This window comes from Trichomonas vaginalis, chromosome II (assembly GCF_026262505.1).
Source record: "Trichomonas vaginalis G3 chromosome II, whole genome shotgun sequence".
In the NCBI taxonomy this organism is placed as follows: Eukaryota; Parabasalia; order Trichomonadida; family Trichomonadidae; genus Trichomonas; species Trichomonas vaginalis.
The window spans coordinates 24,789,507-24,816,672 of NC_067204.1; the positions used below are offsets into that span (position 1 = coordinate 24,789,507).

The 27,166-nt window shown below is 31.9% G+C and overlaps 10 protein-coding genes and 1 non-coding gene across 11 annotated transcripts, besides 3 other annotated features; 3 read left to right on the forward strand and 8 right to left on the reverse strand.

The window, feature by feature from the left end:
- Positions 1–115: 115 nt before the first annotated feature.
- Positions 116–228: a mobile genetic element.
- Positions 229–998: 770 nt separating this feature from the next.
- Positions 999–1,072, reverse strand: TVAGG3_0604120. The gene has a single exon. It is a non-coding gene; the product is annotated as a tRNA-Asn (tRNA).
- Positions 1,073–6,915: 5,843 nt separating this feature from the next.
- On the reverse strand, positions 6,916–9,580 carry TVAGG3_0604130 (biological adhesion protein; the record flags this gene model as incomplete). The annotated part of the gene is made up of 1 exon (XM_001308337.1): positions 6,989–9,580. The coding sequence occupies one exon, from the start codon at positions 9,578–9,580 to the stop codon at positions 6,989–6,991; it is 2,592 nt and encodes an 863-aa protein (XP_001308338.1).
- Positions 9,581–10,189: 609 nt separating this feature from the next.
- On the reverse strand, positions 10,190–10,966 carry TVAGG3_0604140 (uncharacterized protein; the record flags this gene model as incomplete). The annotated part of the gene is made up of 1 exon (XM_001308336.1): positions 10,190–10,966. The coding sequence occupies one exon, from the start codon at positions 10,964–10,966 to the stop codon at positions 10,190–10,192; it is 777 nt and encodes a 258-aa protein (XP_001308337.1).
- Positions 10,967–13,366: 2,400 nt separating this feature from the next.
- TVAGG3_0604150 (DNA2/NAM7 helicase family) lies at positions 13,367–16,519 on the reverse strand (the record flags this gene model as incomplete). Its single annotated transcript, XM_001308335.1, has 1 exon — positions 13,367–16,519. The coding sequence occupies one exon, from the start codon at positions 16,517–16,519 to the stop codon at positions 13,367–13,369; it is 3,153 nt and encodes a 1,050-aa protein (XP_001308336.1).
- A 186-nt stretch (positions 16,520–16,705) lies between these two features.
- TVAGG3_0604160 (proteasome regulatory particle assembly) lies at positions 16,706–17,977 on the forward strand (the record flags this gene model as incomplete). Its single annotated transcript, XM_001308334.1, has 1 exon — positions 16,706–17,977. The coding sequence occupies one exon, from the start codon at positions 16,706–16,708 to the stop codon at positions 17,975–17,977; it is 1,272 nt and encodes a 423-aa protein (XP_001308335.1).
- Positions 17,978–18,285: 308 nt separating this feature from the next.
- On the forward strand, positions 18,286–19,362 carry TVAGG3_0604170 (uncharacterized protein; the record flags this gene model as incomplete). Its single annotated transcript, XM_001308333.1, has 1 exon — positions 18,294–19,193. The coding sequence occupies one exon, from the start codon at positions 18,294–18,296 to the stop codon at positions 19,191–19,193; it is 900 nt and encodes a 299-aa protein (XP_001308334.1).
- A 780-nt stretch (positions 19,363–20,142) lies between these two features.
- TVAGG3_0604180 (uncharacterized protein) lies at positions 20,143–20,559 on the reverse strand (the record flags this gene model as incomplete). Its single annotated transcript, XM_001308332.2, has 1 exon — positions 20,143–20,559. The coding sequence occupies one exon, from the start codon at positions 20,557–20,559 to the stop codon at positions 20,143–20,145; it is 417 nt and encodes a 138-aa protein (XP_001308333.2).
- Positions 20,560–21,631: 1,072 nt separating this feature from the next.
- Positions 21,632–22,294: a mobile genetic element.
- A 592-nt stretch (positions 22,295–22,886) lies between these two features.
- Positions 22,887–27,166: part of a mobile genetic element that runs on past the window's edge.
- TVAGG3_0604210 (protein of unknown function, DUF4107 family) lies at positions 23,663–24,057 on the reverse strand (the record flags this gene model as incomplete). The annotated part of the gene is made up of 1 exon (XM_001326132.2): positions 23,663–24,057. A coding segment is annotated over one exon (395 nt), but the record flags the coding sequence as incomplete, so codon positions are not given.
- TVAGG3_0604220 (uncharacterized protein) lies at positions 24,551–25,137 on the reverse strand (the record flags this gene model as incomplete). Its single annotated transcript, XM_051239826.1, has 1 exon — positions 24,551–25,137. A coding segment is annotated over one exon (587 nt), but the record flags the coding sequence as incomplete, so codon positions are not given.
- TVAGG3_0604230 (uncharacterized protein) lies at positions 26,038–26,439 on the reverse strand (the record flags this gene model as incomplete). Its single annotated transcript, XM_001326130.2, has 1 exon — positions 26,038–26,439. The coding sequence occupies one exon, from the start codon at positions 26,437–26,439 to the stop codon at positions 26,038–26,040; it is 402 nt and encodes a 133-aa protein (XP_001326165.1).
- TVAGG3_0604240 (uncharacterized protein) lies at positions 26,465–26,856 on the forward strand (the record flags this gene model as incomplete). Its single annotated transcript, XM_051239827.1, has 1 exon — positions 26,465–26,856. A coding segment is annotated over one exon (392 nt), but the record flags the coding sequence as incomplete, so codon positions are not given.

The window sequence follows — 27,166 nt, forward strand, 5'->3', positions numbered from 1 at the left end:
CCGATAGTCATACCATTAAGAGTTCACTCAAACGATACGTAAACTCCATTAACTAAAGTCCATAAGTTTACCAAATTTTTCGTCGAAATCCTCGGATATTACAAGATCTCTTAATGGTGCACTTACGCCCCTAGGTCATGGCCTTCAATTCAGATGTTTAAGGTTAATTATCAATGACGCTTCACGCCAGTTGTCAAAAATTTGAATTAAAGTCAGATGGGCTTAAGTAGTTTAATTCGAAAAATCAGAAGTTAACATAAGTAGGAGAGGATAACTTCATTAGTTTAAAAATAAACAGTACATTATATGATCGCTTGCGCAAATAGGGCACTGCTTAAGTGCAGGATCCTTATGTTGGAGGCACGCCAATGCGATCAAGACGAATTGATCAAGGAAATCTACAGAGAAGTCAAACAGTCCGTAATTTATAGTTCACTAGATAGATATATTTGTTTAACTATTGTTCATTCACATTATCTATCGAAATTAGATTTTGATATCGCAAATGAGTTACTATATACAGCGTTTACGGGAAGGAGTTTCTAAATTGTAGTATGTACTTACTCAATTCATTACAAAAAGAGAAGAAAAAAAGAAAACGTCTTCAAAACATATTCAAATTTCATGAAAAAAAAGCATTTCCTTCTGAATCTAGTAGATTAGTCCTATTCTCAATTGATTCCTATTATACGGACAACAAGCAATTAACCAAGCTTTAAATCACAATATTCAATATAAAGAAGCGAATTCTGCAAGAAAAGATCATATGTTTATCATAAAAAGAAGAAGTTAGTAAATGTTCCCAGGTTTTTGGAAACAAACCACAAATTGATTCAAATTCTAAAATTAATTGAATCATTGCAATGAAAAATCATCCTCTCTCCGAAAGAAATCAAATAAAGTCCTCCAACACTAATGAACTCCACTTGTTGATGCAGTGAAAATGTTAATTTTCGAAAGTTGTAAAAAATTCTTATTGATATGGAAAAGAAAAAAATCTCCTCCCGTGTGGATCGAACACACGACTTCCAGATTAACAGTCTGACACTCTAACCAACTGAGTTAGGGAGGAACTTACATTTATGGATTTTTTTGTTGATTGGTAAACACTATGCTTATATTTTTCAATGATTTACACAACTTTCCAGTTTTTTTTTTCAACGGTATTGATTCAACTAAACAATCAAACTCTTCAAAGGATTAATAATTATCAAGCTCTCGAAAAAGTTACTTTAACCATTAACAACATCGTTATCATACTTACAAAATCTTTTGCAGTTGCAATTTCTCAATTTCTCTACTCACAATATCTTTTAAATAACGACATTAATAAAATAGATATAACCACTGAAATCAAATCCCAAGATACATATAAGATTTTAAAAGATGTACTTCAGTATAATAAAACCGAAATCGAATGTGACGAAACAGTTATGAAAGATCTTTATCATATTGGAATTGCACTAGAGATAAAAGAACTAATTGATTGGTATAAAAGCCAAATTATGGATGAAATTAAATTAGATAAAGAAAATTGCATTGAAACACTTGAATTTTATTTTGATATTTCATCTAATGAAAAAGTATCAGAATGTATCGAATTTATATCATCGCACTTTCATGAAATTAATGCAGATCACCTTAAAGCAATTTCTAAAAAGCTTGGAATCGAAATTGTTAAAAAGATACTAAATAATAAAGAGCTTCAAATAAACAACGAGGATTCTGTCGCTGATTTCGTAATTTCTCTCGTTAAAGAAGATCAATGTTTCTCTCCCTTGTTCGATGTCATTTATTTCGAACTTTGTAGCGAAAAAGTTTTTAATGAAATCAAAAGTTTAATTACTGTAAATAACTACCAGAATTTTGTAAATTTACTTTTTGATTCAATAAAGAGGGGAAGAAATTCTGTCAATGAAAGTCACAAAGTAAATAATTATTTCCATAGTGGAAATGTTGAAATGTCTGCATCCACGGTAGTTTTTGGATCAATTGAAATTATAAATGCATTGTACAATAATCATGTGTTTGAGACTGCCAATATTCCTAATTCTTGGATTCAGTGGAAATTGAAACCGAAATATGAAATTCAGCCCACTGAATATATTGTCAGATCTTCGCCTGCCGGAACTTCATGCGGTCAACTTCAAACATGGATTGTTGAAGGTACTACTATTAATGGAGAAACAAAAGTTATTCATACTGTAAATTCAGATGCTTTACGCCCAGGTGAAATTCGTAAATATAAAATTAATACACAAGATAAATTTGTATCATTTAAATTGATTCAAACTCAAGCATCTACAACAAATTCTGATTATTTGCATGCTGATATTTTTGATTTTTCTGGAATTATATTTAAAGATTTGTAAAAAATAGCGAATTTATACATAATTTCATCGATCTTTATTTGATCATTATATTAGAGGTGTTGCTTTTTCATGATCTCTTTCATCAATTTGTGCGTTATATGAAATAAACAATTCTGTATCTCATTATGAATTAAAGAAGATAATGTTTGTGTAAAGAGATATATGTACCTGTCTTATTCAAATAATTGAAATAAAATGTTTGACTTTTTCTTTTGTTATATTATCTGCTGCAATAGGAAGTGCTGTTTCTCCATTATTTTTTTTAAGGATACCCTTACGTGTCAGATTTTTTGCGCATACAAAGAAGTCATGCTAGACATGAGCTATAAACCTGAAATTTTAGCAACATATTTAAAACTTTTTAAACTACAATACACTTTAATATTCAAGAACAAAAATATTCTTTTTAGAAATTACATAATTATTTTATGTGAAATCTATATAAAAACATATTTTGCGAGCGTAACTTTTTTCTTTATAAGCACCTTATATGACTGATAAACTGTGAAGGCACATAATTGTTAATTCATAGAGTTGATATGTTTCCAAAATTGAGAGGAAATTTGAAAATTGAATACCCTTTCAATTCAATTTTCAAAAGATATCAGCTCCTTCAATAATTGAAGGACGATTTTGATCATTTGCTCTTAAAACAAGTATGCCATGGAGAAAAAAGTTACGCTCGCAAATCTGAAATATAACTATCATATAAAAAAATTAAATTTCTAATTTTTTACTCTATAGATATTATTGGCCACTTGTGTAATGCATAAAAGTTTATGTCATATGCATACATTTGGAAGTATGGGAGACGAGGGAAATTACTTCTATGAGGCACTAGGATTTTTAAAAATTTCTCTATCGGACTCACCATTCAATTTCTCGAAAATTAAAAAAAATCAATAATAGCTAAAATGTATTATGCATAACAAATTTTAATGTTACATGGTATTTTTTGAACTTCATGACATGAATTTTCTTTATATTATTTTTTTTGGATTTTCTATGATTTATGCGATAGGCTGGAACAACATTGTAAGTGCAATGATATCATTTATAGAGAAATCTAAAACTTCAGCATTCAGAACTCGCAACCACAAAAATATTCATTTGCTAAGTAAGTAAAGTTGATTAAGTTCGACACTTAGCTTTTATACGTAAAACCAAGTGTGTATTGTTATTTCTTGTTAAATTATTGAGAAAAAAATAAATTGTAAGAGAAACGATACTGATTATTGAAATAATATTGAGGGTAGCTGCAGATTTCTTCATTAACATGCCGGAAATTTGTTAATCTTGGTTTTCTATCATAAAATCTGTCGAAGAATCTAAAAACGGAGATATGAAATAGAGATCATGTAAATCTAGAGTATCCTGTCAGAAAAATAGACTAAGCATGTAACCCTTTTTTGGTCAAAACACTTTTACCACTTAGTCATACAGATGATCATTAAATTTAAACGAGCACTTTTTGTCAGAATTTATTCTTTTACAAAGACAGAAGATTTTAGTATTATTTAATATTAGTGCTGTAGCAAAATTCAAAAAACGGTGAAAATTCAGTGAATTTGTGAATTCACAATTTTTTTCGACATTTTTCTTGATATATCCATGCACATTAAGAACACAGCTTTGATACGCTTAAAAAAGCATATTTCATATGAAATTGTTAAAGAAATAAACAATTTATATAAAAATTGCACTTATGGGCAGTTTAGATATATAATTTATATATAACATATATACAAATCCATAGACAAAGTGCAATAACTACAATGTTGTAGAAAATTACAGCAGAAATACTGACTTTTTTGAAGGATAATAAGAATTCTTCTAAATGTTGTATTTTTATAATTGATTGATTTTTTTTACTATTTCATTAATCTTTTATGAATAATAATTATTTTTAATATATGTGCTATTAAAATTTCAAATTTTGACTAATATATCTAAGTTATCTGAACGAAACATTTAGAAAATATCATACTTACATTGAAATAGCAAGTAGAGCATATTAATAGCAAGTTTCTTGGCTTTATATCTATCATCTATTGTTGTTTGATCAAACAAAATTCACTCTATTATATGGTGTCAATTAATTAAAACAATTTTTAATAGTTATTTATTTAGTGCGAATAAGTGCAAACTCATAAATGAATAACTTAATAGTAGAAATGAATTATCTGATATAAATCTCACATTTTGTCCATCAGAAATACTTTAATTGCATACGCATAACTATTAGTAATACGTCTGGAGTGTCAATTAATAACAATCCCACAACAAGTAAAATTCAGATTTTTATTAAACTTATTTTTTCCTAAAAGTTTTCTCAAATTACTATATATACATATGTGGATAAAATAATAGTAATATTGTAAAAAATTAGATAATTTTTTTTATTTGAGAACCTCTCAAAAGTTCATTCAATTTATCAATTGTTTCAGTTTGATGTATATTCATTTCTGGAGCCTAAAACTTTAGCAATCATGACAATATCATATTCTCTTTCTAACTACGCAATGTAAGGGTATCCTTAAATTGATATTTGCACCAAATGAAAGGAAATATTCTGCAGAATGCTGCCCACAAAATTAGTTTGATCGAAATAAACGAAAGATTATTCAAGATTTTGATAATATAGGTAAATAATTACAATTGATTGGATCTCTTTGTTATACTCAATCATTGCTATTGTAACCAAATCAATTTTTGTGAAATAACAATTGGGTACTTCATGTACTATTAATATTGTGTTTGGTATTTGAAAAATTCACTCATGATCTCTGGATTTCCTTCCAAAAAGGAAAGATCTTAATAACTTGATGCAATCAATGTTTCCATTGTAACTACATAAGCTGCTTTTAAGTTTTTGATTTTTATTAAATCCATCTCCATGAATATGATAAATCATTCTTTGTCACTATCCATAATTGCTCTGCAGATTGTGTTTTCTATACTATTATCAAGATTTTTGTATTTTATTTCTCAGAAATCATCAGATATATCTAATTTAATCCAATATCCTTTATCAAACAGGAAGTTTGTAATACTTATGAAATTGTTGAATTCTGTTCCATGATAACTATCTGATATGAGTTTGGAAAGCGTTATATGATTATGAATAGTGATTATTATAAAAAAATTTATAGGGAGATATTTCATTTAATCAAGCATCAGTCAGTTTTGCATTTTAATATAGCAATCTATAATGACAAAGGAATAAATGACTGACTTGCAATTAATATCAGTTAATGAAAATATATATATTTATATTTCTAATATGAAAGTGAAATAATTATCCAAACTCTCATCTAAAGGATGAATAAATGTATAATTTACAAGTTTTATCTGGGGGAAAAAATCGAATTTCTTGTAAAACTATATAAATCGTAAAGAGAAATAGATGTATTATAAAAACACGGATGGTTCGTCATTGAAAAACTAAGAAACAATAAATTTATAATTTGAATGAAAAAGCAAGTGGAAATTTCAATCATGATGCTGATGATTATCAGTGGCATTTTCAAGATCATGTAGTTCTTCATCACTATGATGTTTCTCCTTTTTAATTCTTGGTTTGGCCGGAGGCGACGTTTTCATTGTATGAAAATGAACAGCAATAATAGCAACTATAATTACTACTACCAGAATTGCAATAACAATCCCGTACCACATCAAAAACGTACTGTTTCTCTTCGCCATTGCTCAATGTCAAATTTTTCAATGAAAAACTAAATTCAGAAATTAGATAGAATAAATCCTAAGCAAGTATTGAACAAATTTTCTTCAAAAAAGTGAAATCAAAAAAAGAATGACATCTCAAAATGAAATCATTGAAGATAATTTCACTTAACACTTATATGTCATGACCTAGTACAACTGGATCATTTGGTATTTTTAGCATAATTCAACTTTTCTTTTGTAAATTTGTTGTAATTTGATTCTCCTTGCCTTTTATTAAAATAAAGGCCTGTATATTACAACTAATAAAATTTAGTTTTACTTAGCAGCTGGCTTCAGACATTCATTGCGGTGATTGCTCTCCTTCGCACAGATGAGAGCATATGTGTGTATGTAAGCTCAACTTTGTGCTTCTAAGCGAGCTTGAGGAGGATACCAGTCGTAGCTCCAATTTCTGTCTTACACTGGTTGAAAATATCCTGGTTCATTGGGTCCTGGTGCATCGGGCATTCCTCGAGGGTGTTTTTTAAGATTATATGGGTTCATGATTTTTTTCTCTCCAAATTTACTGAAATTAAAAGAAGCCGGCCAATTCTCTGGATTAATAGTGTCATTTCAGGATATAAATAGAGTAACATGATAGATGCTCTCTTGATGGCAATTTGAAATTCCAAATGTTTGTCTCTAATGATTTACCAGCTTGTAATAGTGAAAATTAAATATTGTATTTCTTTCAGATATCATGTATAGACATGTTTTGAAAAGAAAATTGAAATTCAAAAAATAATTTGAAAACGCTATCCACTCATATGATACATAGCTGGCTAATAGTTATTAGCACTATAGAAAAATGACATGATTTTCTTTAAAAAATATAATAAATGTTTAATTTCACACAGAATTAACAAGCGCTTCAAAAAAGGACGACAAATTTAGAATTTGGTAGCTTCAGCCTGGAAGAACTTGAGTTTTTCGACATCCTTACGGGCACGTTCAAAGAGTTGATCAATAGAGTCATCATCAATGCTGAAATCGCTGATTCCATAAATTGAACCAAGGCAGCGCTTGACATGATCAACAAATTCCTTCTTTTCTTTTGTGAGTTTATTCTTGATGTCATTAACTTCCTTCTGTGAATCTTGCTTAGCAACTAACAACTGAGCTTGATAGTTCTTCTTATCTGTGGCTTGTTGTTTGGTTGTTTGCTCAAGAATATTGTTGATCTTTGATTCAAGATCCTTGATTGTCTTCTGAAGCTTGACTTTCTCGATTTCAAGTGCTTTGGCCTTCTTTTCATTCTCAGCACTCTGATCCATAACCTTCTTTGACTCTGATTTGGCCTTATGAGCCTTATCTGTCATTTCCTGAAGAGATTCTGTGAGTGCAGCCTTTTGGTTTTCTAATTCAGTAGCCATTGCATTCATTTCAGACTCGTGTTGGGTCTTCATATCCTTGATCATTGTGCGAGCCTTCTTCTTTGTCTTTTCAAGCTTCTGTTGAAGCTGCTTGATTTCCTGGTCCTTAGCAGCAAGTGCTTCGTTTGTTCTTGATTCGCTTTCAGCTTTCTTCTCTTCAACAACATGCTGCTGATGATTGCAGTTGATGTCATCAATAGCCTTCTTTAATGTGAGGTTCTCCTCATTGGCTTCTGTGATGGCTTCCTGTAATTGTTTGTTCTTCTTCTTGAGATTTTCAAGTTCTTCGACGTTCTTCTTGGCAACTTCTGACTCTTGCTCATGCTTTGTTTGTTCAACTGTAAGTTTGTTGAGATCAGATTTGAGCTGAGCGTTTTCAGCTTGCAATGTTTGAAGCTCTGTATTGGCAGTGTTTAATTCAGCCTTAAGCTGCTCTTGTTGTTGATTCTTCTCATTGATTTCATTGCGAGCATCACGAAGAGACTTGTGGATTTCCTTGCGTGTCATCTTTAAGTGTTCGATCTTTTCGATCAAATCATCAAATGCAGCTGTGATCTCTCCAATTTCGTTGACGCCACATGCTTCCAAATGCTTCATGAATTCATTCTTGTGAACAAGTGCTTCTTGAGCAGAGTGGATTTGCTCTTGAAGACGTGTGTTGATAAGGAATATAGCAGCAAGAAGAGAGCCGAGTTCTTTATCACTCTGGCAAACTTCGTTGACAATTTGTTGACGTCTTTCAACAGCATCCTCTGAGAAAAGATCGAACTGACCGAACATTGGGCCAAGTAATTCTGCGCATTTATTGATACAATCGCAATTTGCGCCATTGCTGCCAATGAGATCAAGGAATGCCTTGTCTTCAATAGCAAATGCAGCTGTGTTGATCTTTTCTTGGGTGAACTCCAAGTTCTTCCACTGTGTAAGGAGAGATGAAAGGAGTTCTTCAAGCTTTTGAGCACGAGCTTCAAGCTTCTTGTACTCACCATCAAGCTTTTCTTGCTCTTGTGTGGCGTTTTGTGTCTTAGACTCGAATGAAGTCAAATCCTTGGAAAGTTCATTGATCAATAACTGAACTTTGTGGGTTGGCTGGAAGTGGTCGTAAGAGAAGATCTTCTTGATTCTCTCAACGATCTCATCATTAAATGGTAATGCGAGTTCGTTGAAATTAACAACATCACCGAAGCTAGCTGGAGTTAAAGCTGAGAGCTTTTTGACTTTCTGTGTTAATGTTTCTTTTTCAGCTGTTAACTGTTGGATCTGTTCTTCAGAATTTGAAACCTGTCCGTTAAGTTTCTGGTTGTCTTCATAGAGCTGATTTCTTTCATCACTAACTTGTGTAAGCTCGTCTGTCTTGAGCTGAAGCTGCTCCTGAATTGTCTGAAGTGTTTCCTCAAGATTCTGGTTCTTAGCATTTGCAAGAGCAAGCTGCTGATCAGAATCTGAAGCATGAGCAGTCATGTTGGCAAGCTCTTCATTCAACTGATCAATCTCAGCTAAGGCTTCCTTGAGTCTTGTATCGAACTCTTCATTAGCCTGGCATGTTTCTGCGAGTTTATCATTAGCAGCACCAATTGTTGTTGTTAGCTCCTTATTCTTCTGATCAAGCTTAGCTCTTTGCTTGGTCAATTTGTTTGCACGATCTGTGATAGTGTGAAGCTGGTCCTGTGTGGACTTGAGTTCTGCAGTGAGACGTGCAACCTCGGAAACAAGGTTCTGACGCTCTTCTGTGTTCTTCTTCATTGATGAATTTGTAGCATTGGAGAAAACTTCTGCTTTTTCACGCTCTGTATCAATCTTAGTATTAAGTGATTCGATTTCCTTCTCGAGGGCTTTAGCCTGCTTCTCAGATTTAGCTGTAAGTTCGCGAATCTGAGACTTAAGTTCACAGTTCTGTTGATGGAGAGGATCAACCTTTGCAGCTGTAGTGAGAGCCTGAGCTAATTGCTTGTTGAGGTTATCAATATTAGCTTGAAGTTGAGCATTAAGCTGCATCAAATGCTGATTCTGAAGCTTCATTTGTTGTATCTGAAGCAAATCGCCTTTTGTATGACTTCCAGAGGATGCACTCCATCCGGAAGACATGGATGATTGAGAACAAGAATCCATAATAATTCTTAAACGTACAATATGTTATTTCAATTTTTTCAATTGAGATGTTTAAAATAAAAAAGTGAGTGTTGAGCAAAACGTACGGAAAATCCAACACATTTTAAATCACATATTTATATTATACATGTGTTAAATTTCATAATACTTGCGTAATCAATACTTAATCTATGCATTTTTGAAATGAAATTTAATCATTAATGGGGTACTATGGGGATTTAAAAGTCCTTAATTTTCCACCATGTCATAATAAATCAGTATTTTTCTCTTTATATATGATATGATGTACAATCATAAATCAATAATTTTGTATAATTTCAGTATTTTGCTCTTTATATATAATTACATAAATTCTAATGTGAATGTATGATTAGAGGAAGTTATTTTTGGAGAATGAAATAAATATTACAATTAACTAAAAACAATGGTGCATTGTAAGAGCTTATGGGTAAATAAAATAAATAAGATCTGATCTGAGTATTATGTGATATTTGTTACAAATTGTAATAGATACACGGACTCATCTGATATGTAAAAAAGTATATAAAAAATAATAATAGTTATTAGAATAGAATTTTATAACATTCAGATTTTGAAAATATTGTTGTTTTAGACTTTGTCATATTCAACTCCTGAGCTCTGGTTTTCTTTCCTCTTCGTGTGGATGCAATAAACTACGAATGAGATTAAGAGAGCGATTATAACGATGACACCAATTGATGCTGGCAAGACAACACACAGATAGAATTTCCTTACAGGATCGTCGTGCTTGTATGAATCTCCTGCTCTGAATTCCATCTTGTAAGCGATACTGTTGTTTTCGATGAGCTTTGTGAAGTTCACGTTTCCGATGTTTGCAATGTCTGCTATTGTAGTTTTAGTAGAATTTATTCTGACAGGATCTAAATACAAGTCACTGTTGCCCGTGCTTGGTAACTTGTTATTCCATCCGCTGATGAAGATGATGAACAAGAATTTGTAATCAATTAAAGCTCTTCCTTCCCAGGAAGCTTCAACTTCGTTATCGGTTCCGTTTATCCTGATGAGGGGATGAGAAAGGGAATAACCTATTTGAACAGTATTTTTGACTGTGTTGTAGTCTCCTTCAATCTGGACAATTGCAGGTCCTGAGACTGTTATCTTGTTGTAGTTTCCTGTAACTTTGACAATACTCATGTATTGAGATGTGATTTTGATATTTCTCTCTCGGCATGTGACGTTATAATAACGTACATCTTGTGAAGGTGTTATCGTGATTTCTGCTTTACCGTTGTCATCATAGTATGGTAAGTTGATAGGTTTGCTCGAAATTATTTCGTCGTACTGCTGATAGAAGATATCAGTGTAATCAACAGATGCTGCAAGCGCATGTAATATCGCGAACATCAAGAAAAATGATTTCCCTAATTTACTCAATTTTTTAAATTCAAAATTTCTGAAGATTTTGCGTAATCCAATTTTATGCTCTCAATTTTTTTTAATATTTTGATAACTCTCAACGGTGAAAAATTATCAGATCTGCATAATCCAAGTATCGTCATTTTCATTTTATGAAATTAGATATATTTTTTATTTCAATCATCTTTACATTGAGATTTGATTTAAGAATTGTCAGAAAATCTTACAATTTTATTATTTTCACAATGACATTTATTACAATTTTATAATACTTGGAATAAACTTGATAATCTTTGGCACTGTTAATGGTTCACTCAAACGATACAGAGTATTCAATTTTTCAATCGTTTTCAACTTTTAATCGTCATCGTATCTTTTTGAAAATATACTTTTTGGAAGCATCTGCTTAATATTATCTATCGAAGACTAAACAAATACTTTATGAAATAGCATAACTATATTACTATATTACCATGAATGCTTTCAAACCAAAATTTTGATAAACTTATGAACTCTGTTTTATGAAGTTTACATATCGTTGGAGTGAATCCTTAATGACATGACTATCGGCTAAATGTTTGACGTGCTTTTTAGAATTCCATTATATATAATATAACTCGACAATGTTTAATAAAAATTTGTGAATTGTAAACTATTCAATAAAATTAGCGCAGTATTGAATTTCAAATCAATAATTTTGCAAAAAAAATTGGAATTCTATCATTTTAACTCGTTGCTTTGTATCTCTTGTAAATCTTCTAAAATAAAGCTTTGAAAAATACGATGTTTTTGAAAGTGCATTTTAGTTTTGTTTAAGCTCTCATTTTACAATTTTTAATTGGAACTTACAACAAATAAATAAAAATCAAAAAAGTGACTCTCATTTCATTAAAAGTTTATGGATTTAAATTTATATTCAAACTTTCCAAGTCGTGAGGAAGTTGAACGAATTCCATTTCAGCAATGCAGGCTATTAAATAATTCTGAAGTCATTTGTTGGGTTCTAACTCATTTTCAAAACAACATTGAATATTATCAATGGTATTGTGGTAATAATTATGAACATCCACTCATAATTAATGAAAACATGCCTTTCTTCATATCTGAAAAGCTTGATGACCCTGTTAACGTTGTAATAGTTCTAAAAATTGATTATTTATTGTGTGTAAATAATGACTTAGGATTTGCACTTTTTCACTTAAAGGTTTCTAATGTTGATAATATTAGTTCTATGCTCAAGATATTTTCAACAAATGAAATTCCGAATTGCATTCAAACTTTTGATTTCAAACTTGTCACACACCATGCTTGTTGTTGTTTTCAAACATTTAATGTATATTAGAAATATACTTCAAACTTTTTCTGAGCTTTGCTCAGAAAAATGTTTGAAGTATATTGGAATACCAATCACTTCAAATTCTTTTGGGGATTAATATTTCATTAAAAAATGGGGCCCAAAAAATTTGAATTGATGGGTATTTTACTATACCAAACAAAGATGTGTACTCAATTTTTGCTGATGGAACATCTTGGAACAACGTTCATCCAGGTGATAAAATGTTTTATAGTTTCAAACCTATCAACGCAAAAACAGATTACTATGACAATGTATCGCTTTTATCTTACGGAGAAGATAACTCTGAAATCATTCGAAATTATGAACCCCATTCAATTTTTCATAATCCACCATTTCTGGTAAAATTAGATCGCAACTTGAAGGACTTCAAGAATTAGATTTTACAGAAATTCAATGCGTTAACTAAGTCATTCACTTCCCGCAAGAACTATCATTCTTTAAAGGAAAATTAATATGTGATAAATATTGAATAAAACGATGTTTTTTTTTTTGAAAATTACAAGAAGTGTTTCAACTCTCACCATCAAATCTAAGCTAAATTTGTTTCAATGATTAGTTCTAATCTATAGAGGAGTTTAATAATGCAGTTGTACATATCACCTCATAATTTTCTGGATAATTAGATCAAATTTCCCTGAATCCTTCAATATCTACATATTTATATATTGAATAATGCATACAAATATATACAAAAGGATGGATATTGGCTTTGGTTATTAATATTTGATGTTTTGTGTAAATAATATTTCTTTATTAAGGAATATCAATTCTACAAAGTTTGATCATAATCATATATTTTCTCAAAATAGCACTAAATGTAGATAATTAATGTTTGTTATTAAGAATTTTGAATAATATAAAATTATTTATAGATGAAAGCATTTTCAATAAGTTAAAAATATTATATTAGCAAGATTGAGCATTATTTCACTAAAGATTTAATAAAATTGCAAATATATGTAGGTTCAAAAACTCTGTGAATTCATATTAAAAATTCAATTTATTTATACAAACAAATAAAAACATAAAATTTAATAGTCTTGAGTATCAATGTTACTCAATGATTGTGAAGAATCGATACTCCTAAATGGCTTTGACTCGCCTTCATTTACTGAGAGAGGCAAACTGAAGAAGTTGTTATCAGACAACAAATCAAACAAGTGTTCAAAGAAAGGAGAGTTTTCCAAAGTAGATCTCGAGCCAACGAAAATCAACTTAGTTTTCGCTCTTGTGATTGCAACATTCATTCTCTGCCAGTCAGAAGCATGTGCTCCAGGAGATTTCTTCTCATTCGATTTAACAGTTGATATAATGATACATTCCTTGTCTCGTCCTTGGTATTTATCAACTGTGTCAACTTCAATCGAGCTTGCAATTTCACTTGGATTTCCTGCCATGTGTGGGAAATATTTAGAACAACAAGAAATCTGTGCTTGAAGAGCTTTCCTTATGAATATAACTTGTGCTCTGTAAGGAGTGATGACACCGATCGATTCTGTACTTATTCCTGCAAGTATCATTGCAGAAACAATCATAGAAACAACAGAGCCTTCTCCAACATTGTTTTTAGATGACATATTCTTTCCTTCTCGCATAGGAACAGAATCTGTATCAACAAACAAAACACTTGGATCTGGTTTCAATATCCTTGATATCCATTCTTTTGAGTATTCGGAGAACTCGTTCAATATTGATATATTAGGGAAATATATCTTATTCTTTGCACTTGAACTGAATCCACTTCTCATCCTATTAGAATAAATAAGTTCATTGCAAAGTTGCATGATTTCATTATTCATTCGATACTGAGTTCTCAATGTCACAATCGCGTGTGTGTTTTTCTCGGAAAGCATCTTGAAGAGTGATATAGGTACTTCACCTTCATTCTTTGATATTGGAGGAAGTTGGTAATGATCACCAACTAAAATAAATCTGTTGCATTTAGTCAATGGACCAACAACAACTGGCATTGAGATTTGTGATGCTTCATCAATGACACAGACATCAAAGAACTTTTCGAGAATGAAAGGATGATTAAACGCATAACATGTGCATGCGAAAACTTTAACACCACTCAATGATAAATGAAGTTGTTCTGTGTTTTCGCATGATTCAATAATAGAATCTAAACAATGAGATCTAACTTTTTCAGAAATAGATTCTAATCTTCCGATTCTGACGAAATTGACACCTCGATCGATTAATTTACTGCAAAGATTGTCAACAGCTGCATGTGTATATGAACAAATCAAAACTGTTTGGTTGTTTTTCTCAAATGATTCAACTAAAAGTGCCAATGTTGTTGTTTTTCCTGTTCCTGGCATTCCTAGCAACAGCATGTAATCCTGTGCACGAAGGGCCATCTTGATTGCGTGCATTTGATCATGGTTCAATTCATTCTCCTGTGAAATGTTTGTTTGTTTAGGAAGTGATGTGAAAACTGGAGATTTGTTTTCAATGATGAAATTTCGAAGATTTTCACAACATTGGTTATCTTCTGTCAACATAATCATTAAATTTCTTCTGCATCGTGTAACAGTATTGTAACTTTCCCATAGATCCAAACAAATGTCTTGTTCTTCTTCATTCATCGTTGATTGGATCATTTCTATTGTAATTTGGTTTCCTTCAATTGCTGAAACATTTCCGCGTGCAATAACAGGAGGAATTCCGTTTTTTGTGATTAACACTATGTTGCTAACGCAGATCTGTGTTTTCTCAATAGTACCGGAATTAAGGTAAAAAGTGACAATTGGACTTTTTCCGTTATTTGTATGTAAATTATTCAAAGCTCTTCCAGAGGAAATTCTCTTTTGAACTGGGCTTGTCCAGATCTGTGTTTGCAAATCTAGTGAGTTAAGCATCTCGTTGACAAGAAGACGGTCCCATTCGTTATAAAACTCTCGATGTCGAAGATTTGGTGTATACGATAATTTTCCATTCAAAAAACTTTTGACAGGACAATCGTTATCGTATTCCAAGAACGCGCAAATCTTCTGTCCTGGGCAGTACTTGCAGATATGTGAGGATCCGGCTGTCGGAGGGATTGATCCGTGTGCAAGGGAGTGAGCAATTAAATTTCGACTCATTACGATGGATAAAAGCTCAGATCTACGTGGTTTGATGATGAAACTGCTTTTATCCTTCATGTAGAATAAAAGGCCGCATGGAGCTGATTGTGTTTTGTATCTTTCTTTCAACATAAAAATATAAGATGATAATTGGAGGACGTTGTCATCTTTGACTTGGCCATTATATGAACTACCTGTCTTTAATTCGAATGGGAACATGATTCCTTCCTTTTCCATTGTGGCATCGATTTTTCCTTTTAATCCCCATTGAAATGACCAAATGTTCTCTTCTTCTTGAACTGTCTTGGCGCCGTATGGTGGTAATGCTTCGATTGGAGTGGCGATGCCGTTGAAAAGTCTGTGATCTAAAGTAAATTTGTTTGAATTAGTTTCTATGGCATCTGCAATAAGTCTGATTGTTTCGAGGTATGGTATGATTGTACTCTTTGCGGATTCTTTTGTTTCTTCCATTAGAAATAGTTCGTATTTGGAGCTTTCAAGTAATTGATCTAATGTATGGTCAATATCTTGATTTCTAAGGCCAAAGAAGACCCTTTGTAATAGAATGTGACATATAGAACCTCTGAACATGTCCATATTTGAAATTCTTTCAGGGCAAACAGAATTAATGTAAGTTTGCCTTCTGCATCTTTGTGCAGTAGCCATTTCTGTACCTGAAATGAGTACATGTGGTAGTGATATGAAAAATCCATTGGCATCGTCGATAATTGTATAATATTTGTTTTGATAAACATTTCCAACAGGATCATCGCCTAATTCCCATTTTCCAACAATAAAACATGGATCTGCAATGGAAATTGATGAAGTTGCCCACTGACCTCTCAAATGAACGTATCTTTCTGAATGTCCTAATCCAGGCCATAATCTAACGAAAATTTCTGTATAATAGTTATATATTTGACGTATGAAATAGTCTATAACTGTAAATAAAGGTTGATCTTCTGAAATCACTGATGGAACGCCAATGAAACCAGAAGATACTGGTTCTTCAGTCACTTCATCACCAGAACATAATTCTTCGTATATTTCTTGATGAAGTGGTGGAAGAATTGCTGCCGAATCATCATCGCTATCAGATAAGAAAGAAGTCATAAATTTTAAATAATTTTTTTTAGAAAATACCAAATATTTTTTACTTTATCGGCGTGATGAAGCAGGCCTGTAATAGCGAAGATATCTTATATAATTTATAACTTATAAAAGTACGGAAAGTGTAAGTCTATGAATCTTAAAATTTAATGTTGGTAAATTTCAATTAAATTGCTTTTAAAATTTTTAATGTCTGATCAAAACATTCACCCAGTCAATTACAGTGAATTGAGAAGTATCTCCAAATTTCACATTGATTCGTATAATGCGCTGTATCAGTTAAAAACCGAAAATGAAGAAGAACTCAAATCTATTTACAAAAAGATCAAAACAGATTTGATTGACTCAAAGAATTATCTCCCCCATAATATGGTCAAAGATATTTTAGATATCATTCCGTTTAATAACCGCTTTACCAAGTCATATTTGACTCTTGCCAAATTTATCACCGATGATTATCATGTAACAAAGGTCATTGAGATTTCTGATGTTTCTAAATTTCCATTTTATAAACAATATGGAATTAAATTGTTCAATATAGGATTTTTAGATATCAATTCAGAAGATCTCATTTTTCACTCAGAAAATACAATTTACAAAGCAATAATGTATAATAACAAAGTAAGATTCATTGAATTCACCGAAAGAGATGGATTTAATAAAGATCAAAAACTACGAAGCAAATTATATCCTTATTCTATGGAAAGATATTCATTACTTGAATTATGTTGTTACCACGGAGCGGTCGATTGTTTCAAGTTATTAAGAACGAAATTTAAATCAGAAATAACTCCAAAATGTCTTCAATTATCATTTTTAGGAGGAAATCCCGAGATCATGAATGAATGTTTGAAATATCGAAAACCTGATAATGATTGCATGATGTATGCAATTATTTCACACAACATTGATTTTGTTACATATTTGATGAATGAGTTTAATATAGAGATCAATTTAAGCTATTGCATCGATTATAAGAATCTTGAATCATTTTTAGTTTATTATAATCAAACTAATGATATTAACACATGCTTCCTTTATTCAGTAATGTTTGATATTCCATCTATTTGCGAGTGTTTTATTTCCCATGGTGCAAACATTAATGAAAAAGGTTTTAATGGACAAACCGCTCTTCATTACGCGGCAATTTATAATTACAAAGAAATAGCTGAACTTCTTATTTCACATGGTTCAAATATCAACGCAAAAGAAAATTATGGACAAACCGCTCTTCATAATGCAGCATTACTTAATAACAAAGAAATAGCTGAATTTCTTATTTCACATGGTGTAAATATCAACGAAAAAGATAATTATGGACAAACCGCTCTTCATAATGCAGCATTATATAATAGCAAAGAAACAGCTGAACTTCTTATTTCACATGGTGCAAATATCAATGAAAAAAATAATAATGGAATCCCCGCCCTTCATATTGCAATATTGCCTTGGATGAAATAAGATTTGGTGCACAAGAATGATGACTCAAAATCAATAGATGAATATTTTCTATTCAATTTTGAGAGAATGATGAAAAAGATTCATAATTTTATGTATAGTTTACAAATATCATAAAATTTTCGAAAAATTTTGTGAATTGTAAACTATTCATAAAATTTATGAATTCCATTTTTCAGCATTTCGCACAACATTGAATTTAAAATAGTTTCAGCATTTACCCAAAAATTGAGGCGAAGCCTCAATTTTTGGGCAAATGCTGCTAAAATTTTTCTATCGTTAAAAGTATACGTTTTAAAATTTTTGACAATAAAAAATTATGAGTGAAATTACTGAAAATAAACAAGAAATCGAGAAAGATCCAACCAATACTTTCCTCACAGGTGTTAACATTGATGTTGACGCTTGGAGAGAGCAAACTGTTGAAGAACTAACTGCCTGGCTCAATGATATTAAGAATAAAAAGACTGAATTTGGAGATCCACTTGTTGAATTTCCCGAAGGTTGGGATAAAGATCAGAACCTTACAACAAATCAACAAATTGATGTAATAGCAAAAGGATTAGCAGATAAATTACAGGGAGCGGAAGCAAAAGAAGCCAAATCTGACTTACAAAGTATTAGAGCTCAAGCAGATAAGCTTAAACAGCTAGAAAAGCAACTTGCAGCATTTGATGGCGATGATGAAGAACTAGAGCCTGAATTATCAAAAGAAGATGAAGATATTCTGAATGAGGAAATAGTAATTCCAAATATAGATGTATCTGGCCCTAATCCATTTGAAATTGATGCTGATTCATTGAAAAGATTAAAAGAAATTGACGAAAAACTCGGAACTACTGAAGAAGATACAAAACCCCCGACAAGAACAATGGAAGAAATCAATAATGATATACTTAAACTTTACAAAAACCCAGAAGGTGATAAACCGGAAGACGTCTCTCTTATTCCAAACGAAACAGATGATAAAGATGGAGATGAAACAAAAGAGCCTTCATCTGACCGTTCTTCTTCTACACCAAAGTTACCTCAAGAGACTTCTGTAACAATTCAGCCTCCAGAAATTCTATCAGCTCCTAAATCACCACCTCATAAATCATCACTAAAATCTCCATTACCATCATCTCTAAATCAAAAACCAATTCCACCTTTACAGCAAATTTCAGCAGATATCCAGCTGAAGCAAATCAAATCAAAGAAACCACTAACGAAGAAATAGGTACTTACTAATTTCAATCCCTCTCATTTTGGAATTATTTGATACTCAAATTATATAGTCACTACTTCATAATTACATAATTATATCGTTGTACAACAACGATCTCGGATAGTTTATGCTAACCATCTCCAAAAAATTTATTGTTTTTTATATTTTAACATGATTTTACTTAATACCAATAAAAATATCTAGTTTTAAGTTACATTTTTGCTACATGTCTGACGTGTAATAGAAAATCAAATAAGAAAGTCATTAAACAATTTTGAATAGAATAACTTAATATATAAAAAGTTCTATATTGAACAATCATGAACATATTGTTGAGTAAAGCACAGGAGTTATTCACCCTTGGAGTATTAAATGTATTAAATGCATGATTGCCTTAAAAAGGATAAAAATGAACAATAAAGTGCAATTATTGCAAAGAAGGCAATCATGTCAACACATCGAGCTAGAATTAGGATTATCTTTCTACTATAGAGCAAAATGAAGAAGATAATATTATAGTAGTATATGATGCGGGTTGTGTGACTTTTTTTGTAATCGTAAGAATTCTCACATAATTGAATGATTTTTGAACATACTTCCGAATAGCAGATTTTAAAAATTTATGAATAATTTATAAAAAGTTTTTATTCCTACAATTCCTATATTACCATTAATAAAAAGAATATATTTTATAATAGTTTCATTTCGAACATGTTAAAATTTATCTGCATTTCGAAAAATTTTATTATAAATGATAATATAATTTATTAAATTAATATATAACTTATGAATTTTTACTTTTTGTATGAAATAAAATTTAGTATTAATAAAGTTATAAAATAAATTGGTGCATGTTAGATGTAAATAAGATATAAAAAGGTGTTTATTCGTATTATTTCAGGTGATTGTAAACAATTAATTATATATGAGCAATGCTCAAATTAGTAAGTTTTTAGTCTGATTAGATCTCATCAGGACAAGCACTGAGGATAAAGTCTATTAGTTGTGTCTTGGTTTTGATGAGAGGAACAGCGGTCATCAGGAGATCACGCTTGTTGGAGCCAATTGGTGTACGACCCTTCCAATTGTGCATAGATCTGAGTGCTGATATGGTAAAGAACTCAAGGACAAAGAGTCTTTGAGACTTTGTAAGGTACTCGTCTTGGTCTTTTTCTTCTTGGATGGTCTTCGTCGAAGCTGAGGATTTGATTTCTTGAGCTTCAATCGGATCATACTCTTCGTCTTTTCTTAATGTAAGTTGTTCACGCTTGTAGTCGTTTCTGAGGACATTGAGACCGGCTTCGAGCTCTTGTGCTTTCTTCGGAGATTGAGAGAAGTGCATCTGTTGTTGGCTCTGCATCTGCTGCATCATCTGCATTTGCTGTTGCATCATCTGTGTCATTATCTGCATCATGTCTTGAGCTGGTGCAGATGTCGCTGGTGCAGGTGTCGCTGGTGTTGAATCTTCTTGGGACATTTGATCTACGGTTAGAACAATAAGTAACGGTTAAACTTCTACTGGTAAAGTTTACACTGGCAGAACTTCTACTGGTAGAGTTTATACTGGCAGAACTTCTACTGTTTCCCTCAAAATTGAATACTTTAGCAGAACTTCTACTGGTAGAGTTTATACTGGCAGAACTTCTACTGGTAGAGTTTATACTGGCAGAACTTCTACTAGTAAAGTTTCTACTGGTAGAGTTTATACTGGCAGAACTTCTACTGGCAGAATTTCTACTGGTTATGACCGAGCTTCACCCACTCTGTGCCATTGAACTCAATGAGAGTGTTTCTGCTTACCTCTACAACACATTAAAGTCCAAGAGAACAATCCTTCTTACAAAGATCTCCAGACGACAGATTCAAAGGGAAAAACTAAATCACAGCTTAAACAGTTGAAAGATTTCAAAAATAAAGTATTAACAGAAGAAGATATTGATGAATTATATAAATTATATAATCCTGAGCCACAAAAACCAAAGCCGAGGTCTAAAGTAGCAAATGTTCAACAGCTAAAGGAACAAAACGCCCAGGTCCTTCAGACCATAAATGATGCACAAGCTTTAATTTATGATTCATTAGTTAAATCATATTCAGCCCGACTTTTAAATGAAGATCAACTTTTGGAATTCATCCTTCAACATAAACTCGAAGCGGGAAAGTATATCAAACCTTTATATACAGCATATTTAAAACAAATGAATAGAATACATCCAGAATTAATGAAGGAAGGAATGAAATCCAAAATCAAAGCAGATAAAATTAAACCACTTGCAACACCAAAACCTCCAACGACAATACCTCCTCCTCCTTCAGTTAATCCTTCATCATTCACTTTATTATATCCATTTCAAACATTAAAGAAGCAAAAAGATTTTAAAAAGGATTTCAAGATATTAAATAAACCAATTGACCCGAAAATTCAACCGTTAAAGGAAAAATTTAGTCGCCCTTCATTTGCACCATATCCATATTCATACGAAATCGATCATCTGGAATATTCAAAAGGAAACGTTACTTATTTATTTGCCATTAACATTAACACTAGATATTTATATTGCATTCCGGTGAAAGGGAAAACAGAACAGGAAACAAGAAGAGCTATTCAATACTTACTAGATCATGAAAGAGTAGATAATATCAGGGGTGATGGTGATAAAGGATTTCAGGCAGCTATGACTCATTATTTCCCACAAATTAATTTTTTCTTCTCATCCTCTCCATATACGTTTCATAATAAAATAGTTGATGCGGTAATGAGAACTCTTAGAGATGCGTTAGGGGGTTAACGGTCAGATATACTGGGATGGAAATCATGACTCCATCATACAGCAGTTAGTATATTATTACAATAATACATGGCATAGAACTATAAACATGAAACCGGTGGAAATGAAAAATGATATTTCAAAAGAATGGAATATATTAGAAAGCAAATGGAAAAGTTAAATGATGTTAAACGTGAACAAATTAATTCGGGGCTCATGAATTTTAAACAAGGAAATAAAGTTTTAATTCATCTCGATTATGGAAAAACTGATAAATCAATGACAAAAAGAAGACGAAGATTTGACACAATAGCTGAATTTGTTAGATATATTAACGGCAATGCATTAGTTGAAGTTGACAATAAATTAATAGAAATTCCGATTTATTTTATTACTCCATTATATTTAAATAATATTTAATTTTTTTTATTTCGTAAGAAATGAGTGACAACAAAGCAGTCAAGAGTCCAGACGATGAATATAAAAGAAACTAAACAGAATTAAATCAAAAATATGCTATTACAAAAAGAAGCCGCAATGTGGTGGGGTTGAAAACGATAAAGAGAGGAAAGAAATAATCGAAAAATTAGAAACTTACCGTTCAATCCTTAAACTGAGTGAAGCAAAAATAAAAGAATTTAATAGAATAAATAAATTGATTGGAAGAGATGAATTTAATAAAGATGAATTTTTAAACTCAATCCAAATTTAATTTTTATTCCTCTTCGACAACGTCTCTCTTTCCATCATTACTGCATAACCACATTTTCTCAGTTTTAGTGGTTTGTTATTTTTAGCAAGTTCTCGCATCATTTTTATCGTTTCCTCCCTTGTTATGATTCGTGGTAAATTTTGAGCTTGTGGGGTATCCATTTATGATAAAAATAAAAATTTAAATTATACTGTTCTAAAGTTTGTGACAACATGACATTTTGACAGTTAGTATACAAGTCTTGGGTATGGTGGCACTGCGTTCCACCTTACCCAATACTTGTGAATTTGACACTTTACAAAACCGTTAACGTATATTTTACAACATGAACGCAAAAACTAACTTAACCTTAAATATTTACAAAACCGCCAACAATTTCACCTCACTATCGTTCTCACTAACAACTTCACTAATGTTCTCATAAATTTTCCTCAATATTCATCATCAGTGTTAACCCTATTGTAGTCATACTTGAAGCCATAAACTTTCTCTAACTTCTTAACGTACAATTTACATAACTTACCTTCGTTCATCGTATGGTTTAATGATATAACTATTTCTATCTTTATAAACAGTCAATGAAAAGTCAACTGGTCTCGGATGTATTTGAAAGAACATGTTATGCTCAGGAAGGAAGAATAAATGTTTAAATGTATGTTTGTTATATGTTTTGATTTGTATGAGTTGCTTTTGTTCTGTCATTACATCCAAATAAAATAAAAATAATTTTAAAAAATAAAATAAAAAATAAATGATATCACCACCCTCACACGTATGAAAACATAGCACAAAAATAAATTTAGGTGAAGTGGTGAGATCTAACCCGATTTCTAACCCGATTTCTAACCTCATTTCTACCCTGTTGAATTCATTGCTTTATAACTCTCTTCCTTGGTTTCTTTTTAGTTGCTTTCTTCACGTCTGTCTCCAACTTGACTGTCTTTCTTCTTCGTCCGTAATGATACCAGTTACTTCCACCAGTCAATGGGTCAAATGGTCTTTCGTAAGGGTTTCCATACATTCCATAGGGACCATACGGAAGAACTACTGGTGGAGAAGAAACATCTTCTTTAGTTCCATCGACTCTATTTAAATGCATTGTTTCACCTTTCATCTGGTCATTAAAGTCTTTTGCGTGTTTTGCAAACTCATCGTCCTTTCCTAAAGCATTTTCTGACTCAGTCGCAACCAAATTGGATGCTTTATTTATGAGCCCTATTTTATTTAATCTTAACTTCTTTGCAACCCAGCCTCCAATCTTCCCTTTATTTGCATCTAATGTCTTTGAAACCCTTCCTCCACTCATTTTATTTACTGCGTCATAAGCTCCAAGTGCTTTTGCTCCAAATGCTAATGCTTTTGTTCCCATTGCGCCTAAAGCTGCCCAAGCTACCATTTACCCCATATTAAAATCATCTCTCTTCAATATTATCTCATAAAAGTTCTCGTTACTGGAGAAAGTCAATGAAACATAAACGTTCTCATTCATAAACTTCTTTCTTATATCATCTATACGCTTCAAAATGTCTGAACAATTGCTAACATCTTCTACAACAGTTATTTCATCATGAATGACCTTCAAGAACAAGCTCATTTAGTATGCAATTAAAATCATCTCAATAATGAGTCCATCCTTTCCATCTTTAGGTAGCACAACATCTTTCATTGAAGAAGGTTCGACAAGTCTTATGTTAAACTTACTGACAAAGTTTGTTATACTATAATGCTTCGGCGGCGAATACATGTAGTTTGAAAGACATAATATAGATTCTTCAGCAAATTCACTTATACTGGATTTTATAACAATGTTCTCACGAGACCAAATACCACCAATTGACAATCTTGTAAGCAATCCTGCTGAACCTTCAACTGTAAACGTCGATGGTAACATTCCACGAAGGTCATCTATTGACATCTTTGAGTCACTGAATTTAAATATTTTCTTAAAGCAATCGTCATTATCTAACCATGCAATAGCTTTGAAGTTTTCATTTGAATATACATCTGCTTCATTAAATGTAAAACCTGACTTCTTTGCAGAGACGATTTTAAAATCTATTGCATTTGTTTCAAAATTATATGCTATGGTAACTTCTGAAGGTAATGGATGTCCTTCCGCAGTAAGTTGTTCTCTCACTACCGTTTGAAGCTTTGTGTTAAAAACTTTCATGTCATCTCCTGTATCTAAGTTCACATACACAGCAACAGGAAAACTATCTTGCTTCTTTGTTTCATCATTATATCTCAAAACATTAAAATTCTTCAATAATATTGTTCTTCCTGCTGGAATACTTCGAACCTGTCTGATTTCAATAGCTTTCTCACCTCCTACATACTCTACCCAATGTCTTGGATATTCATAAGTATACTGACTTTCTTGAATTTTGGTTGGTTTCATCATAACGTGTTCATAGTATATCTTTATACTCTTGTCAGTTAGACTCGGTGCTATGTTCTGAATATTTCTGACTTGCATTTTTAATGGAGATAAAATGAAGCATTTAATACATGACGTAGATGAAGACATGAATGAAACTACAGACAAACTTAACTCTTCTCTTATTCTTCCTTTCAGCAAAGATTATGAATTCTGTTCAAATGGTGTATATTTCTATTGTGGAAAGATGGGTTCAGGTAAGACATTTAACCTCATTCGTCATATACTCATAACAGAGCGTTTAGGAAACGACTCTTACTATGACCAAATCATTATATCAGCAACTTCAGACTCTATGGATTCAACAGCGAAAACATTTATATCAAAAGTTCAAGCCTCTGTCGTTAAAGTTCCAGATAGCGAACTCATTGAATTTCTTCAACGTTATATTCGACGTAAGAGGAAATATTATGCTATTGTAGAGTTCATACAGTCAGGAATGCAAAAGACTTCAGAAGAGATGGAAAGAATTATTGACAAACACCACTTACGTCAGTACTCAGGAGTTTACGATATGAAACGACTGACAAACTACATTCTATCAAAACTTTCAAAATACCCCTTCAAAAAGTATCCTTCAAACACTCTGCTCGTTTGTGACGACTTCGCCGGAAAAGGTTTAGTGTCAAAACCAGACTCACCATTAGCTAACATCATAACTAAAGTCAGACATTACCACTTAACTGTAGCAATACTTATGCAAACATGGCGTTTCCTTGCTTTAAACATATAACGTCTCATAACTGACTTCGTTATCTTTCAAGGTTTCTCACGCTATGATATTGAACTCATTTGGAAACAGTCAGGTATAACATTACCTTTTGAAGAAATTTGGGAAGCATATAAGTCTCTCATCTCTCCTCGTTCATACCTTGAGATTCATATCATGACTAATACCATTAAAGTCAAAAATATTCCATGGGAACGACCAACATTGTTTTAAAGTTTAACCTTCAATTGACTGATAGTAAACAAATTCCATGCATCTCTGTCGCCATTTCTGTTAATATTTTTGCTGTCATTCATATCATCCACTTCCCCATCCGTTAGCTTTTGAGGATATGCGTTAGAATAGCTGTTCTTAAATGAAGGCTTTTCACCTTTGAGAGCATAAACTCTATAACTTTCTGCATACTTTATGTTTGAACCTCCTGAGCCATCATTGACATAAATTTTTATAGGCTTCCACCCTTTGTTCATATTCCTGCTTCTTCCCTTTGCTCTTTTGTTCAGTAGTTCTACATCTTTATACACAGCTCCTGTCTCAGTGAATTCAACAATATTTTCATTCGTTAGCTTTACATTCAAACCCTTGTCGAGTATATTGTTCATTTCATACATATAAAAGGTTTTTATTCTATATGAAATGAGAAGCAAATCCATCTTAGCTGGTGCCGTTAATGTTCCAATTGAACCAACATCAAATGTTGACTCACGAACGACAAACAATATTGTCATAAAGAACTATAGTTCGGAGTGTTTGAAAGAAAAAGAACCAGAGCTGAAATCCGTGAATTTAAACACAGCTTCAAACGCTAACGCTACATCAGATGTTAAGTTAGAGTATCCACCACTGGACCAAATTCTTTCAAGAGAAGCCAACGACAACCCTTACACAAATGTTCAAACAAATCCTTCAGATAACGTAGACCATTACCTTCTTCAGTTATACCAAACAATTTTACTCAAAGACGATAAGAAGCTTTTGACAAATCTTATAAGTAAGAACCAAATAATTCTAACAAAGGAGGACCTTGAAAATATTATATCACGAATAACAGGAAAGCAATGTGTCATTGACTATCTCGACCCTGAAATCGAATGCTGTGGTCAAACTCCAATATTCATGAAAATAGGTAACATCCGCATCATTGAAACACCAGGTACTCCAGGAGTTGAGTTTAAGTATAAATATTCGAACGAGTATACAAAACTATCTACTTACTATAAGCTTTGTTTGAAATATGTTTTAGTAAATTAAAGCAATTTGTAATATCTATCCAAAACTTCTTCAACAGTATCGAACTCATCTTCATAATGCAAACCTAATCTTATTGACTTGGTGCAG